At 44.1% G+C, this 19,590-nt stretch overlaps 2 protein-coding genes across 2 annotated transcripts; both read right to left on the bottom strand.

The window, feature by feature from the left end:
* Window positions 1–962: 962 nt before the first annotated feature.
* On the bottom strand, window positions 963–2,565 carry LOC101391597 (protein S100-A12). The gene is made up of 3 exons (XM_004436051.3): window positions 2,463–2,565; window positions 1,722–1,879; window positions 963–1,219 (listed from the first exon to the last, which is right to left on the bottom strand). The coding sequence occupies exons 2-3, from the start codon at window positions 1,857–1,859 to the stop codon at window positions 1,079–1,081; spliced, it is 279 nt and encodes a 92-aa protein (XP_004436108.1). The 5' UTR covers window positions 1,860–1,879; window positions 2,463–2,565; the 3' UTR covers window positions 963–1,078.
* Window positions 2,566–18,460: 15,895 nt separating this feature from the next.
* On the bottom strand, window positions 18,461–19,590 carry S100A8 (S100 calcium binding protein A8). The gene is made up of 3 exons (XM_014791739.2): window positions 19,485–19,590; window positions 18,809–18,970; window positions 18,461–18,658 (listed from the first exon to the last, which is right to left on the bottom strand). The coding sequence occupies exons 2-3, from the start codon at window positions 18,947–18,949 to the stop codon at window positions 18,530–18,532; spliced, it is 270 nt and encodes an 89-aa protein (XP_014647225.2). The 5' UTR covers window positions 18,950–18,970; window positions 19,485–19,590; the 3' UTR covers window positions 18,461–18,529.

The raw sequence follows: 19,590 nt of genomic DNA, 5'->3' as shown, positions 1-19,590 counted from the left end.
TGTATCATATGATACATTTTTATTTGTTTATTTTCTATCCCCACCCCAATAGAATGCAAGCCCCAAGAGGACAAGCACTTTGTGTCTTTGGTCTCTGGCTATTGATGGGGTTCAGGGTAGGCTGCCCCTAGATGTGCCACTCTGATATGCAGATTATTTCAAGCTGAAGACAATAAAGGCTCGGAAGACTCTGAAAGAAACTTTGACCTCCCCCACTGCCACTAACCACCTAAAAGGATTTAAGATAGAAGGTCTGTCCCCAAGACAGGCCATCACCATAAATAACTGGGTATTGATAGACTGGGAGGGTCCTTGCTAAGCCCATTCTTATCAAAGTTCTGTTTACCAAACATTTATATTTGTAAGGGAAATCTCCGTTTGTAAAGGTATCTCCTTCTCTGTACTGGCAAGAGGCAGGGGGATGACCTCATCTCTAGAAACTTGTCAGTGCGGAAGGCAAGGGCTTAAATTTGCATAATAACCACTCTTGTCTACTGCACTTTGCTGGTAATCTCCCACAGCTGACTCTCCCCACCTCTAACATCCTCCTTTGTCTTTAGCAGAAGATAGTATTTAAGATGAGAACCTCTGCCATTTTGTCGAGCTACCCAGTTTTTCCGGGTCTCTCCCATGTATACATGTTATAAAGCTTTGTTTGATTTTCTCCTGTTATTTTGTCTCATGTCAATTTAATTTGTACCCCAGCCAGAAAGGACCCTCTCCTTTCTGGGTAGAAGATAGTCTTCCTCCCCTTCACTATCATCGATGCTCAGTGAATATTTGTTGAATGAATGAATAGATGAACAAATAGTGGACATTTAATAAGTACTTGGTGAACAAATGAAGAAACAGAGTGGGGGTCTCAAGGGTCTGAATGAGGCCCGTCAGAACAGCACGAGTGAAATGTGATCAAGCTTGGGACCATGGGCATGTAAAGAACAAAGTGCACAGACACTGTAAAGAACATTTCAAGAGTACATTTATTAACTCTCACTTCCCTCAGGCAAGGCTGGACTTGGGTGAGGAGAACGAAACATCTTCTTGGGGACATTGCTGGGAAAAAGCCCCTCAGAGCTTCTTACTCTTTGTGGATGTTCTCATGGGCAGTCTCCAGCACCTCGGCCACCAGGATTATGAATTCCTTAAAGGTGACCTGGCCATCTTTATCAGCATCCAGATTTTGGAATATTTTGTCAATGGTAGGTTGGTCTTTGGTATTCTGGGAGAAGGGGAGAACAGAGACAGTGAACTCAGATTCTTCCTCTCCCTTTCTCCAGACCTCTCATTCCTCAGAGATCAACTTAGGCAGGCCCAGGAACATTGACTCATTATCCAAAACTGTGCTGGATAATCCAGTGTGACAAAACAGAAGATGGAGAGAAGCAACAAGTCATGAGCCATCCTAGAACCATACAAGTCTTGATCTGGAATGTGCTCTGCAGTTCACTAATCAGACCCTCCCCCTCCCTGCCCTGACTCTCTTCACTCTACAGGTGAGGAACTGTTCCACAGAGGAGAAGAGAGCAGATCCTAAGGTGATAGTGTGAGTTATCAAGAGAGGGAGACAGCACCCCTCTCCCACAGCAAGGGGGGAACATCCTTGGGAGCTCAAACTGGGGCCGGCCCCACCCCAGTCCTTGTCCCACCATCATCCTTCAGGCCTTGCCACTGCCTTCAGTGCAGGGGGGTGGGCAAGTTTGGATGAGAGGGGCATCACCTACCTCGAGTGTGTTTGGAAGTTCCCTTTTGATCAGCTGCTTCAGCTCACCCTTGGAGAGCGTGTCATAATGCCCCACCCGAACTGAGTACTGGTGGAAGATGTTGATGATGCCCTCCAGGTGGTCTTCCAGCTTAGTCATCTTCTCAATCTCAGGTTAACCTTCAGGAGGCAAGAAGGGTCTAGGTAATTTCTCCCCTACCCCCTACATCCCCACTCTCCTTTCTTTCTACATCAAGGGTTTAGACAAGAGATGACTTCCCCTATACATGCTTTGTGTTCTCACTGCTCTGTGTTTGACCCATGATGAATTTTTCATTTGTAAATAGGATGGGGGGAGAAGAACATAAAATACCATCTAAAGTCTAAAGGAATCAGCCCCAATTGCCACATTGTTCCTTGTCCCCTATTTCCTAGGGAGTATGATTTGGAGGGCATTGTTCACTCAAGCTCACCTGGGAAGGGTTTGGTGTTTGGCCAGGCTCTTCCCTTTCCCCAGGTGATGGTACTTTGGCTACAGGTCCCTTACAGACGTTTACCAACCCACCCACCTTTGCTACCCCAAGGTCTTGGGACTGGGTTCACCTAGCACAGCAGGAGCTGCTCTCCTTGGGTCCAAAATGCAGTCAGCCCAGAGGTGCTCCAGCAAGTGGAGGATTGTACCTTCCAACAGTCTGCAAATGGGCCACCTGCAATCACCACCCTGTGGACCCCCTGAAGACCCAGCCAAGGAGAGGACACTTACCTCTCAATGCACAGGAGAGTGGAGCTGTAGCAAGAAGCCAGCACTGGTGAGGAGCACTGAGCCAGGGAAGTTTTTATAAGGCACTCTAGGCTTCACCTTCGACCTTGAGTGAAGAAATCTCTCTGATTCATCTTGAGGCAATTGCTGGGCAGTGCTCTGTTGCTCAAGAGAAGCTTCAAACCTGTGGCTTTCACTGCAGCATGAGCAGATTGCACCCATCACACTTGCCCCCCTCCTGCTCAACCTGAAACAGAACCCCAACCCCACCCCACACCACCCACACACACACAGGTGCTCCACACATTTCTCAACTCTGAGACAGGATTTAATCTGTCCTTTTTTCTGAAGAAAAGGCTAAGGGAACAAATTTTACTGCCTGGATGACAGCTACTTGGAAAGAGGATTGGGGTGAGGTATTGGCTGAGTGTCTATTACAGTAAAAATGATAATAAAAACAATCAAAGTGAACATGGAATCCTGGAACAGAAAAAGGACATTGACTTAAAACTAAGCAAATCTGAATAAAGTATGGAATTTAGTTAAGAATGGAGACGAGAGAGGGGAGTGTGAGTTCCTTCACCCGGAAAACACTTTCTAGTCCTTCACATCTGCTATTCACTGGCTGGCCAGGCACTGGGGGAGGCAGACATGAGCAGGACAGACACAGCCCCACCCTCACCGAGCTTACAGTCTGAGAGGAAGACAGACTCTGAATATGTCACCCAGAGAAGTCCCTAAAACGTTTTTCAGGGCTAATGCTTTGTTTTTAAGTTGTGCTTGCTTATGGGAACCAAGGCAGAATGACGCCAGGTAGCCAAATGGCAGAACAAATCCAAACCAGAAGGGTCCAAAATGGTGATGGGGTGCCATGCGAAAAAGAAAATGTGTGCAAAAGGTGCTGTGTGCTAGAAGGGAAGATCTGTGCATGCCCCAAATGCCCCACCCTGAGTGATGACACAGAGACCACTCCCCTTCACATCCCATGAGAACCCTGCTCACCTTCTCTTCTGGGAGGTGTTTTAGAGCACGAGCTCTGCCTCCTCTGTTCATCGATCAATGAATAATGTTTCTACTCTGCTATTCCGAACCTGGTCTCGTTCTATTGGCACAGGGGGCTCCAGGCAAAAAGATCCACTTGCGGGTCATGGGTCCCTTGGGGCTCGGTAACAAATAGGCTCCCTGGTAAGGTGGAGACACAGGCCACGCAATGTGTGCTTGGAGCTATGTAGAGTTATGGGTTCAGTGGGATTCCATAGAAACCTGGGAAGAACACTGATGCTGATAGATCCTGTGCTCCGGAAAGCTCCTGGAGAAAGTGCCAGAGCCCAATGGTGCACCAGGCAGGCTTAGCCAGGCCAAGTCATGGCGGGGCCCCCCTGAGCAAAGGGCTTGGTGCTGAGGGTTTCCAGCTCTACTGAAGTCATGAGGCTGATTCCAGAATGGAGGAGAAGGCTCTGGTCCATAGCAAGAGGGAAAAGAGAGGGACACAGCTCATTTGAGAAAGCAACTAAGGGTGAAACCAGGGACCAACTGCTTTAACTATACTCAGTTGTCTTTTGCAAAAGTGGTTAGATAATGCATTATTAAAACCAACCCTATGGATAACATCTCTGAGGCTTGGGTCACCATGGTAATGGCTGGAGTGCTTGAGTTTTTCAGGAACTGAGAGTCGACTCCTTGTCTAGTTCAGGCTGGTTGAGACCACCAACCCATCAACTGGGCCTTCCCAAATGCTCAACCAGTGATCTTTTTGATGTCAAGGAAACTCCACCCTCAGATCATGGTATCACCGCCATTTTGTGCATATGCTTCCTATGTACAGATCATTAACTACCTCACTTCTCCTTACCTCTAATCATCTATTCCCACACTTCAGACCACCCCGCCCTTTTATCCCATAAATATCTGTGAGTCTCCATTTTTGAGGAGGTGGATCTGAGATTGATTCTCCTGCCTCCTTACTTGGCCACCTTGTGATTAAATCCTTTCTTTTTGCAAACTCATCATCTCGGTGATTGGCATAATCATGCGGCAGGCAACACGACCCTGGTTCCACAACAAGGGCCCTGTACAGCCCAAGGCACCAACTGGAACGTTGAGTTTCTCTATTGAAATAAAGAGTCCAGGTGATATTAGCGAAGGAGTTTATTCAATAATCAGCGTGAGGAGTTTGAACCCCAGGAAAACAGTTCAACGGAGCACGTTGATGGAACTGCTCCCAGGTGTGTGAGTTTAAGTGCAGCTTACATCTCTTTCACAAACAGCGCACATGCAGGGAAGAGGAAAAGAAAAAAAAAACTTACAACTGGATTTCATATATGTCAAAACAAAAAAAAAGGGTAGAGTGCATCTAGGCTTTTCTCTAGACTATACATTGAAAGTAACATAAACAAGAATGTCTTGGTTATACATCAAATGAGTTCAGAGATGCTGACGTCGTCTATGTGTGGAGAAAGGCAAGGACCAGGGTCATTAATTATTCCCTCAATCTCTAAGAAATGTGGCTGGGAAACGAGATACCCCTTTATCTTTTGCTATTGTGGATCTGTCCAGCTGGTGTCTTCAGTCCTGACATGAGGGGTTGCAAGGTCATTTTGACACAGGCTGAAGATAGCCTTCCCAGCTGCTTCACAGCACAGCATGGATTTTATTGTACTGACTTAAAGCCTATGCAGTTTGCTTGCTAAATTCACCTGTTAGACCAGGAAGAGGGGTCGCAAAAATCTGTCCACAATCCCCTCTTTTGGTCATTATCAACCCATGGTTGCATTCATGAACGATAAGGTGGTCCTTTGGTTTTTCTCCAACATGGTGGGGTACCCCTTATTTCCTTACCTATCTTACATGTCATTTATTAAAAACACATTCCAGATCACTTCCACCTTCCTAGCTAACAAGATCTGGGCCTTGTCCTGTTGTTGACTCCTTCAACATCTGGTATAACACTGGAACAACATGATAATTAATATGATCAAAATTACAATTATAAACACAGTTTTTATCATTTCTCTCCCAAAATTGTCCCCCAGAAGAATTTCCCTGGAGGTTTTCCCCAGGGCATGCCCTATAAAAGAGATGTATCCTGGGAAGTTAGAATTAATAGGAAGATTTAGAACAGGTTTGCGTAGGATGGATCCTAGACTCCAGGTTTTAGAGTTGTACGTGAGTATTTGATTTACGGGCTCACTATTTGTGAGGCAGCTTCCTTAGCTGCCTGATATGTTAACTTGGTTTTTTTGGGGGGGGCGGTGGATTTGTTGTTGTTGATGTTTTAGTTTCTAAAGTGCCCACCTTGGACTGACCTTGTACTTTAATTACTGTCAATTTCTTAGGGAGTGACATGGCTTTTAACAGAGCAGTGACATTTTTCACTTTTTTAAATATGTATCCAAGTAGAGGTTAAAGAACCTTTGTTTTTAGAGCATCCCCAAACCATGGGATATTCCAAACATATATATATAATGTCAGTAAAAATATTTGAAGTTTCCTTTAGCCAAATGACAGGCTCTAGTCAGTGCAACAAGTTCAGCTTGTTGTGTTGAACAAGCATCTGGAAAGGGAGCACTCTCAAGAATGGTGACTGGAGAAACCACAGAATATCTGGCTTGATATTTCCTGGTAAGTCCTCACAAGTATGAGCCATCTGTGAATAATATAAAGTCAACGTTAGTTACAGGACTTTCGTGTAACTCATCCCTAGGGCTCAAAAGCTGGTCAGTTAATTTTATGCAGTCATGATCAAATTTCATTGATTCAACATCCCCTGGGAGCAAGGTGATTGGATTTAACCTGTTACACCTAAGCAAAGTTACATTAGGAGAAAACAAAACAGTTTCATGAGAAGTTAATAAACTCACAGAATAATGTTGAGTGTGATGAGAATTTAACAAGGCTTCAACTGAATGAGGAGTAAAAATAGCTAAAGGAGATCCCATGATCATTTCATTAGTAGCCTTGCACAAGGGAGCTGTTGCTGAAATAGACCTCATACATGGTGGAAGTCCTTTTGCTACCAAGTCTAATTGCTGACTATAATAACTTATAGGTCGACGCTGATCATCATATTCTTGAGTTAATATGCACCTAAGGCATTTCCTTTATCTTCATGCACAAAGAGAGAAAATGGCAAGTTGAAATTAGGGTGACCTAAAGTTGGTGCCTGAGCCAAGATGGACTTTAAGGTGTTTATGGCTTTTTTCTCCTTCTGGTGTTCATTTAATCAAATAAGACTGGTCAGATTTAAGTAATATATATAAAAGGTTGAGCAATAAGGGAAAAGTTAGGCACCTAGTTCCTGCAGTATCTAGTCAGTTCTAAAAAAAATCCTCAATTGTTTTTTGTTAGCAGTTTATGAAGCCATCAGTTTCTCCATTATGGTTCTGTAATTTTTTAATTTAGTTTAGTTTTATGATCTGAAAGTTTATCAGAAACCTGTATTTTAGAGTAACTGTCAGAGTCCTTTCCATGAATCTCTCTGGAGATGAGACACACTGGCAAAAGCATCAGAGTAAAACCATAAATGTCTGTAAATGACAAAAGACTTAAAAATGGCAATTAACAAAGCAATTTGGTTATTTCTTTGACATATAACATTTTAAGATAATAACTAGAATTATGACTGATAACCAGGACAGATCAGAATTTTAGGAATATTATATAATTTTTAAAGTACTTATATTAATAACATTTACTTATGCACTATAACCTAAGAGGGTTTATCATCACTTCTTTGATAATGTTTTCCATGTAATTTAACATACCAACTGAATTTAATTAGTTTAATACTTCCCTCTTAATAGGAAGAGAGAACAAATTCTTTGAGAAGTCCTAGGGCAGGGCCGGCCCCATGGCTTAGCGGTTAAGTGCAAGCGCTCTGCTGCTGGCAGCCCGGGTTCGGATCCCCGGCGCCCACCGCTTCTCCGGCCATGCTGGGGCCGCGTCCCACATACACCAACTGGAAGGATGTGCAGCTATGACATACAACCATCTACTGGGGCTTTGGGGGGAAAATAAATAAATAAAATCTAAAAAAAAAAAAAAAAAAAAAAAAAGAAGTCCTAGGGCTGATTGGAAAATTTTAACGTTCTTTTTCAAGTCAAAAGAAAGACTTTAATTATGGGGGAAGTTTGTCAAAAATATCAAAAGGTTTTAAAACACCTGGTCAAATAGGAAACTATGTTTAGTTATGCATTTAATCAAGGTGAAAATAGAAGATGTTAAAGGCAAAAAAAAAAAAAAAAAAAAAACAACCTTACTAGAGAGACCTCAGTGTTTTTGAACATAGGAAATTATTTTAACAAAACATTGATTTTCTGTCTTTCAGGTAGACTTATTCAAAGGTAAAGAAAAACCTTTTATAACCTTTTTATCGAGAGCAGACCAAAAGTTCAACAAGATTATCCCTTTTGAGAGAAAGCCAAGTGCTAATTTTGCACCAGCTTACTTTTGATACTGAAACTTATTCACATAATTAAATTCATTTTAATCTCAGCAAATTGGACCATGCACAAAACTCTTTCTTCAGAGTTTTACTTCCACAAACTTTCTGTCACTTGCTTTTTACATTCAGAATTTGTCCCATGCCTTCTTTCCTTTTTTCTTTCCTAGAACTTTAGGACGAATTTACCTTTCTTAACAAAACAAACAAAAATATCTCTATTCTTTATACCTTCTTTACTGAAAACAAACATCTTACTCTCTTTGTATATAGAAACACGTACTTTCTCATAGAAAATTCCCCCACAAGACATGTTCATCAATAAATCCAAGCATCTTCCAGTTCCTCTGAGATAAGAAGCCAAAGGCAGACAAATCTATGCTTAGTAATTAATTTTAATATTTTATCTTATGTGGAAATGACCTAGATACTAAATAAATTTTTATCATTTAACTTAAGTTAGCAAAACTCTAAAGTTTTAAGTTACCAAAAAGATTTTGAAGGTATTTTAAGAACACACACTGTAACAAATAATTATTATTAAAAAGTTCATCCCAAAAACTTTTATCCTTTTTACATCCATTTAGTTTACTTGTTCCCCATAATTATATTTAGATTGCATACAAAAGCTTTACGAGACATTAGACAAAATCAGCTGTTATTCTAAGTTAATATTTTTAATGACAAATTTTGTAACAGAGATAATATGTCTGTATCATATCCAATGTTGATAACTCTGAAAACATGTCTATTTCAATCAAACCAACAACTTAAACAACCTTTCATTTACCAAAGATCATTTTATATCAGGTTAACTTGAAAGACTTTTATGTTAATTTCTATTACATTTAGAAATAATTTATACTAGTGCTTACTTTAAGCCAATTAAATAGAGCTCCTTTAGAAATTATACCATCAAGAGGCAGACAAATATAAAGAGAGAGACTTACATACATAAACATACAGACAGAGATCTTTAAAATTTTAGCCATGTCTCGGGTACATAACTTAAAATAATAGTTGGGTCCAAATTGTTTTTCTGACAGATGGACTAAGTTAAGTTTATTTGCTCAGGTGGCTAAAGATGTTTGCTAAAGATTCTTTCCTTTGTTTTTTCTGTAAGGATCCTTTTTAGAGGGATTTTTGAAGCTATTTTGTCCTTTAGATGCTTCCGGATATTAATCAAAGAATGCATTCCATTGTCTCTGAGAGGTTTTGAATCCTCTCTTTTAAGGGCGACCCCTTAAGGTGGGTCTGAAACAAAAGTTCCCCAGAATGGTCATTATAAAGTGAGATCTCTTTTGGTAATATCCTCCATTTAGGGAACCATTTGCACATTTGTGCTCTATAAGTATTGAACATGAAATTGGCCAACTACTAGCTGGTGGCTGGCTGTCAGATGTCCCATAGTTACCAGGTTTTGATGTTTCATTTCCCATTCTGGTTCAGCAAGTCAAACTAGTGATTTAGTGTGGTGGATTGGAAGTGTGCTGCTTTTGGATGTAGCTCCTCAAAGAGTCAACAAAGAGCCAGTTCTGCCCTCTTATGTGCCTTAGTTTCTCCTGCCAATTGTCTAACAAACACAATCATAGGAGTTCAGAGCACTGGAAATCAACCTTATAGTGCATCCCCAGATAAGCGGAGTTGTTTAATTACGTGGTTTGGAGTTACCTGTGGGACCACTACACATCTTGACAATTGATCTCAGACACCTCCGTTTGGCCCCTGGCCACCCAGAGACACTGGCCAATGCCAGCCAGAGGGAACAAGTGTCCCTTTTCTTCAGAGTTAGCTGAAACTAACCCTCAATTGAGGAAAATTCTTTGGAGTCAGCTGAAGCTGGCCCTCATTCATGAATAGTTTGATTTTGGCAAGCTGAACCAGTTTCTGATTGTCAAGAGAGGCAGTAGGGGAAAACTCTGACGTTAGCCACCAACTATCTTCTCTTTTATTTCCCTTGGCTCAAAAGGCCAGAAAACCTGAGCACCAAGTTTGGAATTCCCTTCTCAGCTAACACAGAGGACAACCTATCCCACCTGGACAATTATAAACAATTGTTGAATAAATTCAAGGACCTTCAACCATTAATTGGGAGACCTGAGACCCAGGAATGACTGACTTTGCCACGATTGGAGCTCTGGGGAGCTGGTTGGGCGCAAAGGGCCTTGATGGTACCACAGCACCAGGTCCTCTCGATGCTCTAGGTGGTCTCAGGCAGTCCCTCTGGGACCCTTTGTGTTCACCAGTTTGTCAACTGATATAAAGAGTCTAGGTGATGCTAACGAAGGAGTTTATTCAATAATCAGCTTAAGGAGTTCAAACTCCAGGAAGACACTTCAACAGAGCACTCAGATGGAACTGCTCTGAGGGGTGTGACTTTAAGTGCAGCTTATATCTCTTTCATAAAACAGTGTACATGCAGGGAAGAGGAAAAGAAAAAACTTACAACTAGATTTCAAAAAGAGGGGATAAGGGTACATCTGGACTCTTCTCTGGATGATACATTGAAGATAACATAAACAAGAATGTCTTGGTTATACATCAAACATGTTCAGAGATGCTGACATTGTCTATGTGTGACGGGAGGCAAGGACAAGGGTCATTAATTATTCCCTCAGTATCTAAGAAACGCCACTGGGAAATGTGAGAGTGAGGTACTCCTTTACCTTTTCCTGTTGTGGATCTGTCCAGCTGGCGTCTTTGGTCGTGAGGTGTGGGGTTGCAAGGTCATTTTGACACAGGCTGAAGATGGCCTGCACAGCTGCTTCACAGTACAGCATGGATTTTATTGTACTGACTTAAAGCCTATGCAGTTTGCTTGCTAGATTCACCTGTTAGACCAGGGAGAGGGGTCCCAAAAATCTGTCCAAAAGTTTTAATCAGACCATCAATCCAGTGGGAACTTCTAAAGCTTGAAGGTCTCAGATGGGATTGTTTCTGAGACAACCTCTAAAAGCCTTGAAAAAGAAAATGGCCATCCTTTCACTTGACTTATGGGAAAGATGGCCATTTTCTGGTGACTTCACCCCACTCTGTATATCTGCCATTAGCATTCCAGAGATTAAGGCTAATGCCCACAGGAGATGAGAGCACGGAGCTCCCCACCCCACAAGGATTCAGCTTAGTTAATACAAGGGCCTCCACCTGCCCTCAGCTGCAGAAACACTAGGGGAAGGTGGTAAAAACTCAGGGCAGGGAGAGATGGTCAGACACCTCTCCCATTTGGAATTCCTTCCAAAAGGAATTCAGTGGAGGTCTCTGCTCCCCTAGATCACATCCCCCCACAGAGAATGAGGAGAGGGAGAGTTTCCTCAGTAGAGAACAAGGGCCACCCCTTCCCAGCCTGTGGGAGCCCCAGAACTGGGGAAGCCCATGACCCTGCAGATGAGGAGGTGCTGGAGAAGACATGGTCTGGGGATCAGCCCACACTGTGTCCAACTCCAAAATACCACACCACTGGCTTAAAGCTTAAAACAGGAGCTGTTCACCAACAGGGAGGCCGGGACCATCAGAAACACCACCTAGATGGAGTGGGAGCCCAGCCAGAGCATGGGCCCCAGCTCTGAAGTGGCAGGTGTTGGGGTTGGTGTATCAATGTAAGCAATTTGTTCCCTGAAGGAGGTGGCAGGTAATCCATTCCTCATTCAGGGTCCCTGCAGGGTTCCTGGGGTGCCCCAGGAGAATCCACCTTCACAGTGAGCTGGTTTCTGGGAAGGCATACCTTTCCTTGTGCTTGCAGAATAGATTTTGGAAAGACTTGACTATCCTCTTAAAAGAACTGTACAATATTCTAAATGGGTGAATTGTGTGATATGTAAACTATATCTCAATACAGCTATTTTTTAGGGGTTTTTTTCTTTTTTTAAAAGGACTGCATAGACATTTTGGGGCAATGAGGGTTTATAACAGAGATCCTCTACTGGCAGATATAAACAGATGCTTGACCAGCTGGGAATGGTTTCGTTGGTGAGAGAATTGCAGCAAGTTTTTCAGAAGAGGTGAGGCAGAGAGCTATCTTGAAGCAGTTCTGTTTTTCTCTGTTGGGCAGTGGTGTTGAGATGGCTGCCCTCTGACCCCCAGTGTGTAGTCAGCAGCGCTGTTGGCCAATTGGGGGAAAAGAAATCTCCTGGAGAGATGATGTAAGAGAGACGTATCGGCACCCCTGGATCCATCAGCAGCAAAAGTTTCCTGAAGTCAAATTACTGTGAGGGTAAGGGTAGATCACGCCAGTGACAAAGGAGACACGAGGACAGTAAGAGCTGCTGATGGAAACTCTTCCAGACCCAGCCTTCTGTGTGTTTTGGGTAACAATGCCTGAGCATCAGAATAGGAACTCAAAAGAGCAGAACTTGTTCCCACCACAGAGCACCACTGAGCCTGGGCTTTCTAGAGGCATCCCAGTAGCTGGATGGACAAGCATCCTCTACAGAATTTTGTGGATGGTCTTCAACATCAGTCCTATAGCAAACAGAAGCAACCACAAGAGGCTGCTGCTGTCTGTCCCCCAGTTCATGAGAGCAGAATTGATCCCCAGACCTCCACTGGCCTGAGGGAGCCCTTGGCTCAAGAAGAAGTTACTAGGCTTCTTCCTAATGGGAGATGTGGGAGCTTGAGCGACTAACTTGGAAAATGAAAACACGTGACTATATGTGATTAATCAAACCATACCTATTGCACTTGGGGTTCTGTGGAAGACTCCTATCTGTCTCACAAATCAATTGAATCCCCCAGAATTGGAGCCAGCTGCTTTCTGGGACACTAGCTGCAATGGAGCAACAAGGTTGGTGGATAGGGCTGGATATGATGTTGACTATCACATGTCAGTGCTGGGATGAGCTGGACTTAAAGGATTCCTACAGGACACTTCCAAACCCTTGGACAGCACAGAGAGGTGGGCAGAATATTCTAGAGGAAAAAGAAGGCAAGTAAAGTGGTTTTTGAATTTGTTGAAAAGTGAATTCTCTGTGAGACCCAGAACAGATATCAGAAGAGGGAAGCGCATCAGAAATGATTGTTGAGGTCCCTGCCTCAGACTGTGAATTTCTAAATCTCTGAACCTTGTCCTAGAGGAGGAGACTCAGAGTAGCTGATGTCTCCAGAGTCCTAGAGTGTGGTACCACCTGTCCTGCTCCAAGCCTGGTGTTCCAGATGCAGGCTGTGGAAAAGCCCATTCAGCCTACGGAGAAAACTGAGAGTTACTGGCAAGCAAATGTGTTCTCCAGTGAAGACAGTAATAGACTCAGGGGAAGAACTAGTCCAACTTGGCTGGGGCACATTCCTAAAAAATCTGCAAAAGTAGCAGTTATCAGAAAGAGAAATGAAGGAGGCAATGAAATGCAGAAACGAGAGTGCTCAGCGAGGAATTCATTTACTTCATGCATCCAATGCCTCCAGAGCTCCCGTTACTTCTCACTTAATTTTTCTTGTCCTATAACACCAGCTGGGGCCTCCAATGCAAATGTTAAACAGAAATGGTAATGGGGGTGTTGGGCCTCAGGGCAGGCTGCCCCAAGATGTGCCACATTGATTATTTTGAAATAAAGTTACTTGAGAAACAGCCAGTGCAGAAAGGGCACTCTGAAGCTCCTCTGGGTCCCCTTGAAAGCAGTAATAAATCTCCCACGTGAAAAGGTGCCCTCTCTGCACTAGGAGGTAGAGGGACATCTTGATCTCTAGGGGTGGGGAATTCAGGACCACAAAGACTGTGTAAACAAACTCTGTTTAGATTCTTCACTAATTAAGCACCCAAAGCCTAAGTTTCTTTGTTTTCTCAATTCTTCACAAATTTATTGTTTTTTGTCTAAAAAGTATAAAAGCTGCTTGCTTTGGTCACTCCTTAGATCCCATTTCTATGCGACTTCTATATGCACAAATTAAATTTGTTTTTCTGTCTCCTGTTAACCTGTCTTGTGTAAATTTAATTATTAGACCAGCCAAAAGAATTCAACAGAAGTAAGGGGGAAATTGCCCCCTCTGTGTCAGAAGCATCCTGTCTTTAAGGAGAAATGTCCAACATTTCTCCATTAAGTATGATATTTATGATTACAACTTAATAGATACACCTGCTCATGGAGGGTTCTAGGACCAAAGCAGGAAAGAAATCCAGAGCATCGTATTTTGGGTAGATATTTCCCTCTAGAAAGCACTGCCAAAATATGTGCCACAGCCAAACAAGCTGCTGAGCAAGCTGACCTGGATGGAGCCTTTGCTGGGCTGGGTCGATGACGAGCCTCTACATGTGCTTTGGCAGCAGGATAGCTCCACGCTTTCTGCTGCTGACTAGGCCTACTCAGGAGGAAGGGGAGGAGGCTCCTGTCAAGTGAAAGAGGGATATGGGTACAGATAGTTCAAAAGGGTTCCTAATGGTCTATGCATTGACCTTAGCAGTCAGTTCAGACCATGATTTTGCAAATCAGAGAATGGTTCACATGAGAATTTCCACATCTCCTAAGACTAGAAAGACGGCTCTTCAATCTGGAAGGGAGGGGGAATTGTTACTGGGACAACGCCTAAAAGTTTAGAGAAATCAGAACGCCAATCTTCTTGTTCTATGATCGTTGACAGGAGGATTACTCACACCAGGAAAAAACCCCACAGAAGTCTAGGCCCTGAGGCATGCCTGGTGAAGTCCTGGACAGAGGACGGGGGCCCAAGAGGGAAGCTCCTTCTGGCACCTGCTGTGCCTTGCTCCTCACACGTGGATGGTAGAGACCCTGCAGCAGGTGAGGACACAGAGGCCAGAAAGCCTGGCAGAGGAAGGCTGGGTCCTCTGCACACAGGATGGAAGCTGGCTAGAAGAGAGCACCTTTGTGTCTTAACCAGGGTTTCTTTCCTGGAGGCAGTGGGGGTCTAATCCTGCTCTGCCACTTGCCAGATTAGTAAATTTGGTCAAGGTTCTTAACCTCTCTGAATCGTCTCATGTGCAAAACAGAAATAGTAATTACCTCTCTCAGTAAGTTGTTACAAGAAGTAAATGAGATAGGGCGATCCCAAAGTCTACTGCCAAAAAGCAAAATTATCAACAAACAGGGTGGGCCCATGTCAAAATTCTTATTTTAATTCTTTAATGAGATAATTGGCAAAGGAGATTTTTTAAAAGCTAGTTTGAAGAATATTTGAGAATATAGAAAGATAGTCAGGAATGGAATGCCAAAATAAGATTCTTAAGTTAGATCTAAGACTCTTTTAACTTTCAACAGGGTGATAAAAACTATAACAGTTAGAGGTTAATATCTCTACAGGCTATGGAATCATATTACCCCATCAAGCAGATATAAACTCTCTAATTCTTTATCTTTTGTGACTTTTTAATCAAATATACTGTGCCAACCATATTACATTTCCAAGAAGTGTCAGATGATGGAAGATTAACACAGGCAAGGACTTGCTTCTATTCAGCATGAAATCAAAGATTTAAGCCATCACCATTTTGTCTTTTTCCAGGTTTGAGATGGTTTTTCCCTTCCCACTGACACCCAGCAAGAGCCCAACAAGAGTTGATAGCTTTCCCTCCCCTTTTTAGCCCGTTTGAATTTAGGCTGAATTCCCCAGGCCAGGAGGCCAGAAGATAGGCTGGTATCTGGACCCAACCAGAATGGTTCTTGCTCCCAAGTGGAGGAATGTATGGGGAAGGCTGTTCCATTGGCATAAGCTCTTTTTTTCAGTTACTAGACACTAACTGCCCAATTCCATATCCTCACCATGCACTTGAGGACTTTTGTCACAACCATGAGGAACTTGGCTGAAGTCAGGAGCTTTGGGTGGAGAAGCAGCATTTCATACAAGTCCTCTTAATAGTCCCCGGAAATCTCACTGGCCAGATCTGCCTCAATTGGTGAAACAAGGTCTCTTTTGTGGGCTCAAACATTGCATGAATTTTCCTGCTAAACTACTTATTTCTCAACTTCCCACTGCCTTGTTCTTCTTTTGTAGCTGGGGAAACAGGAAACCAAATCACCTTGCTCTGGGCTACAAGCCCTGTCTGACTCTGCCCAGTGGTTCCTGTAATAGGCACAGTCTTGTTTTTAAATTACAGTCTCCAAGGCTGCCTCCTCCCTCACCTTCACGTCTTTCTCCAGGCTGCCAGTGCCAGCTGGGCCACCTCACCTGCCCAACCAGCTCAGGTATCAACTGTTGATAGCTCAGGATCAATACAATTCTTCAAAACTGGTGGCCTATCACTGATGACGAAACTCCAAAGGGCACTCTGGGCCACCTTCGCAGTGGTCTCTCTGAGTGGGCTCAGAGAAAGCAGACTCATTGGACTTTCAACTAGAGGCAAGCAGAATTAACAATGGTAAATCTCCCCACCAAAGAATCCATTAACAGCAAGTCCAACAGTGCATTTTCAAGGAGAATCAAAGGCACTGGGATATGTCGCCCTCACTCCCATTCAGACACACATACATACACATACACACCACCATGTGCATATCCACACCATGTGGATAACTGAGAGGCAGAATTGAGTTGGTCTCTCCTTTTGCGCATTCTCCCATTATATCCCCTAAATGTTGATTGAGGCCTGGGATGCACTTTGATGAGCCCTATACACCTTTTCCATCTTTGCCTGGGCCACGTTTGGGCCAGCAGCTCACCTTTAAAAATGCCTCTCAAAACTGCATAATCTCCATTTCTGCAATGCGGGGAGTGCATTCACACTCCTGCCTTACGTGGAAACTCTTGCTTTGGGGGACGGATAAAGCTATCCTCCGGAAAACTGAAAAGGAAGCAATTCTGTCCCTGAGCCTTCCCACTTGCCCAGCAGAAGTCCAACTCCATGTTTGATGACAAGACTCCCCCCTCCCATTTTAGATTCCAATCTTAATTCTCCACTGGCTGCCAACCATTTTCACTAAAATGTTAGCTGATAATAAAATGGGATGGTAATTAAAGCCTTAGTTGGTGAATAAAGGTTTAAGCTGTTACCTTTCCCTGCTCAATTGCATTTTTATATGATCAAAGTCTACTACAAACAAAAAGGCCAGTCACCTAGAGTGAGTAATCTTCAGTGTTGAAAGCCAGTTAATCTGAGTGGCATATTGTTGGGGGTGGGAGGGGCCTGCTCCTCCCGATATCCTGGGGGAATTGGTCCCCTCCTCTTCTCCTCTCAGGCCTGAAACACTTCCAGCTTCTCCAAAGAAACTCTCCTCTTCCTCAGCCCCCCGGAGTTGGGTTCCTCTACAGCCCAGTCTCCTGGAGTCAGAGGCACACAATCATCCCAGACAGGGTTGAAGGATCCCTGCTGTGTTGATGCAGCAACTCGGTGCCTCATGCATGCAGAGGGACCCCAAGCCAGCCTCTATCTCCCAGGACACAGGGAACCCCCAGCTTCACAGAGCAGGAGAGCTGTGAAGGGATGTGGGCAGCAGGAGAGAAATTGATTCAGTTCTTTAGCAACACACATCTGCACCAAGTCCAACCACACACAAAACAACAACAGTAATAGAAATACTCCCCTTTTCACTAAAACCCAGAAGCTAGGATGAATTTTCCCAACCTTTTAGGGGTCCTTGGACCCTTTTGAGAATCTGATGATAGCCATGGAGGAATGTGTTTATACACATGCACTCAAAATAGTATATTCAGCTTCAATTCCATTTCAGAGATATGTAGTAGATCAAGTTAAAAACCCTGGTTGACAGATTCTGGTGAGAACTCCCTACCCCCTTCTCCATCACTGACACCATGGCCCCATCACCTAAGTGGGAACGACAGAAAATTTCCCCAGGCACAGCATGGAAACTCAGCTTGGGGGGTTGGGTTCTGGTGAGAAGTGGCATCCACCTGCTGGCCTCCCCATTTGACCAGGCCCTTGGACAATCCAGAGTAATGATGGGAAGGTTATTTTAGATAATTCACTGATCACCAGAGCATTCACCTCTCAGGGCAGCATTTGAGTACGCTATTCTCTGAGTTGACTTTTATTAATGTGTTGGCCTATCTGCCCATTCCTTTATTATTTAATGAGTTTGGGAGTAGAGAGAGAAGGAAAGCTTCCAAAATCGCTAAGGAGAAATTACAAGCGTGGGGCCAGGGGGCTGTTAGTGTACTTAATGTGGGACTCTCAGCATCCACCTACAGTCACACCACACAGACAATCAGTCTCTCTCTCTCTGTCTCTCTTTCTCTCTCTCTCTCTCACACACACACACACACTTCTACATACTTTTCTCCCTAATTTCCCAAGAGTCACATCTAAGACATTTAGCTGGAAATTAAAATTTAGTTTAGAGAACTCTATGAGTTTTCCCTACATCACCCTGTTCCCATATCACCTACTGGGAGACAAGTAGGGAACTCATCAGCTTTAGTGTCTTGGACTTTTTAGAATCCTTAAGTCCTGGAACCAATGACTCAGTACCCTGGAGCTGGAAGAGACTCAAGAATAGTTTGGGGAGAACATGGGGAGGAAACAGACAGTGGGAAGCACTGAAAGTTCCCACAGATGGGGAGTGGGAGACAAGAGAGTCTTTATTTCTTCTCTTAGAGTTTTCCAACCCTCCCTCCACCCGCCAGGAACCTCATTCCACAAGAGAAAAGCAAGAGACCAAGAGAGGCCTGAGGTATCATTTACTTTATTGCTCTGCAGGGACAAGTCCAGGGGCCAGCCCCAGGGGCCACAGCTCTGCTACTCCTTGTGGATGTCTTCATGGGCCAACAGGCCCACCTTGATCACCAGGATGAGGAACTCCTCGAAGTTAACGGCACCATCCTCATTGATGTCCAACTCTTTGAACCACGTGTCTGCATCCTTTTTCTGTCAAGATTGAGGAGAAAGAAGCCAGAGTGTAAAGATCTCAGGGAGAGCTGAGGCCTAGCTGTCTCCAGAGGGCAGCATGAGGAAGCAGTGACCCAGGACTTCATCAGAGCCACACAGAGAACTTCGACCACACCAGCCCCTCCTCACCTTCAAGTACTGAGGGCACTCTGTCTCTAACAACTTCTTCAAATCATCCCTGTAGACGGCATGGTAATTCCCTTTAATCAGGGAATACTTGTGGTAGACGTCAATGAGGGAGTTGATGGCGTTCTCCAGATCCGTCAGCATGGTGCCCAAGGATTTGTCCACCTGGAAGAGAGAGCACATGGGGATCCCAGGGTGGGATGGTGTCTCTGCCCACAGCAGAGTAAAGACTAGGAGGATATTCAGAAGGTTCCTACCCCAAGTCATGGCTTTGTCCTGGCCTTCACCATCCAAATAACTAAACCCAGCAATGGCTATGGCTATGATGGGAAAGGGTGGGATGATATGGATACTAGTGTGGGAGGGGGTAGGGTCACACACACACACATACACACACACACACACACACACACACACACACAAAGTGCCTGCTAACTCTCACTATGCCCTCACCCTCTGCCCAAGAAAGGTCCAGCTTGGGAAACAAGTATGCCCTCACCGAAAATGCTAGAGGACTCGGCTCCTTCTTTGTCCCTGCCTCACTCTCTTCCTTGGAGCTCTGGATTTTGGTCCAGGCCTCCCTGAATTTCTCTCCCCATCTCAGAGAAGGCTGCTCCACTCCCTGGCCCTCCCTAAAAGAAGCCCAAAGTGTGGGGCAGACAGGGACAATCCCACTTACCAGGTCTCCACAAAACAGAGTTGACAGAGGATATGCAGGGCTGAGTGTTGGCTTCCTTTTATAGCAGCTGGGCTTGGCCAGCTGCCCGGCACCTCCGGACAGTCAG

Source organism: Ceratotherium simum, chromosome 2, assembly GCF_057802395.1.
Source record: "Ceratotherium simum simum isolate JZ-2026a chromosome 2, ASM5780239v1, whole genome shotgun sequence".
Classification (NCBI taxonomy): Eukaryota; Metazoa; Chordata; class Mammalia; order Perissodactyla; family Rhinocerotidae; genus Ceratotherium; species Ceratotherium simum.
This window is presented reverse-complemented; position numbering and strand designations above follow the sequence as displayed.

Bases quoted from the DNA above. Each gene is read 5' to 3' on its own strand.
- S100A8 (XM_014791739.2), bottom strand. From the start codon at position 18,949: ATGCTGACGGATCTGGAGAACGCCATCAACTCCCTCATTGACGTCTAC. The intron at 18,659-18,808 runs GTGAGGAGGGGC...CAATCTTGACAG, and splicing joins AGTGCCCTCAGTACTTGAAG to AAAAAGGATGCAGACACGTG.
- LOC101391597 (XM_004436051.3), bottom strand. From the start codon at position 1,859: ATGACTAAGCTGGAAGACCACCTGGAGGGCATCATCAACATCTTCCAC. The intron at 1,220-1,721 runs GTAGGTGATGCC...CCCTTCTCCCAG, and splicing joins AACTTCCAAACACACTCGAG to AATACCAAAGACCAACCTAC.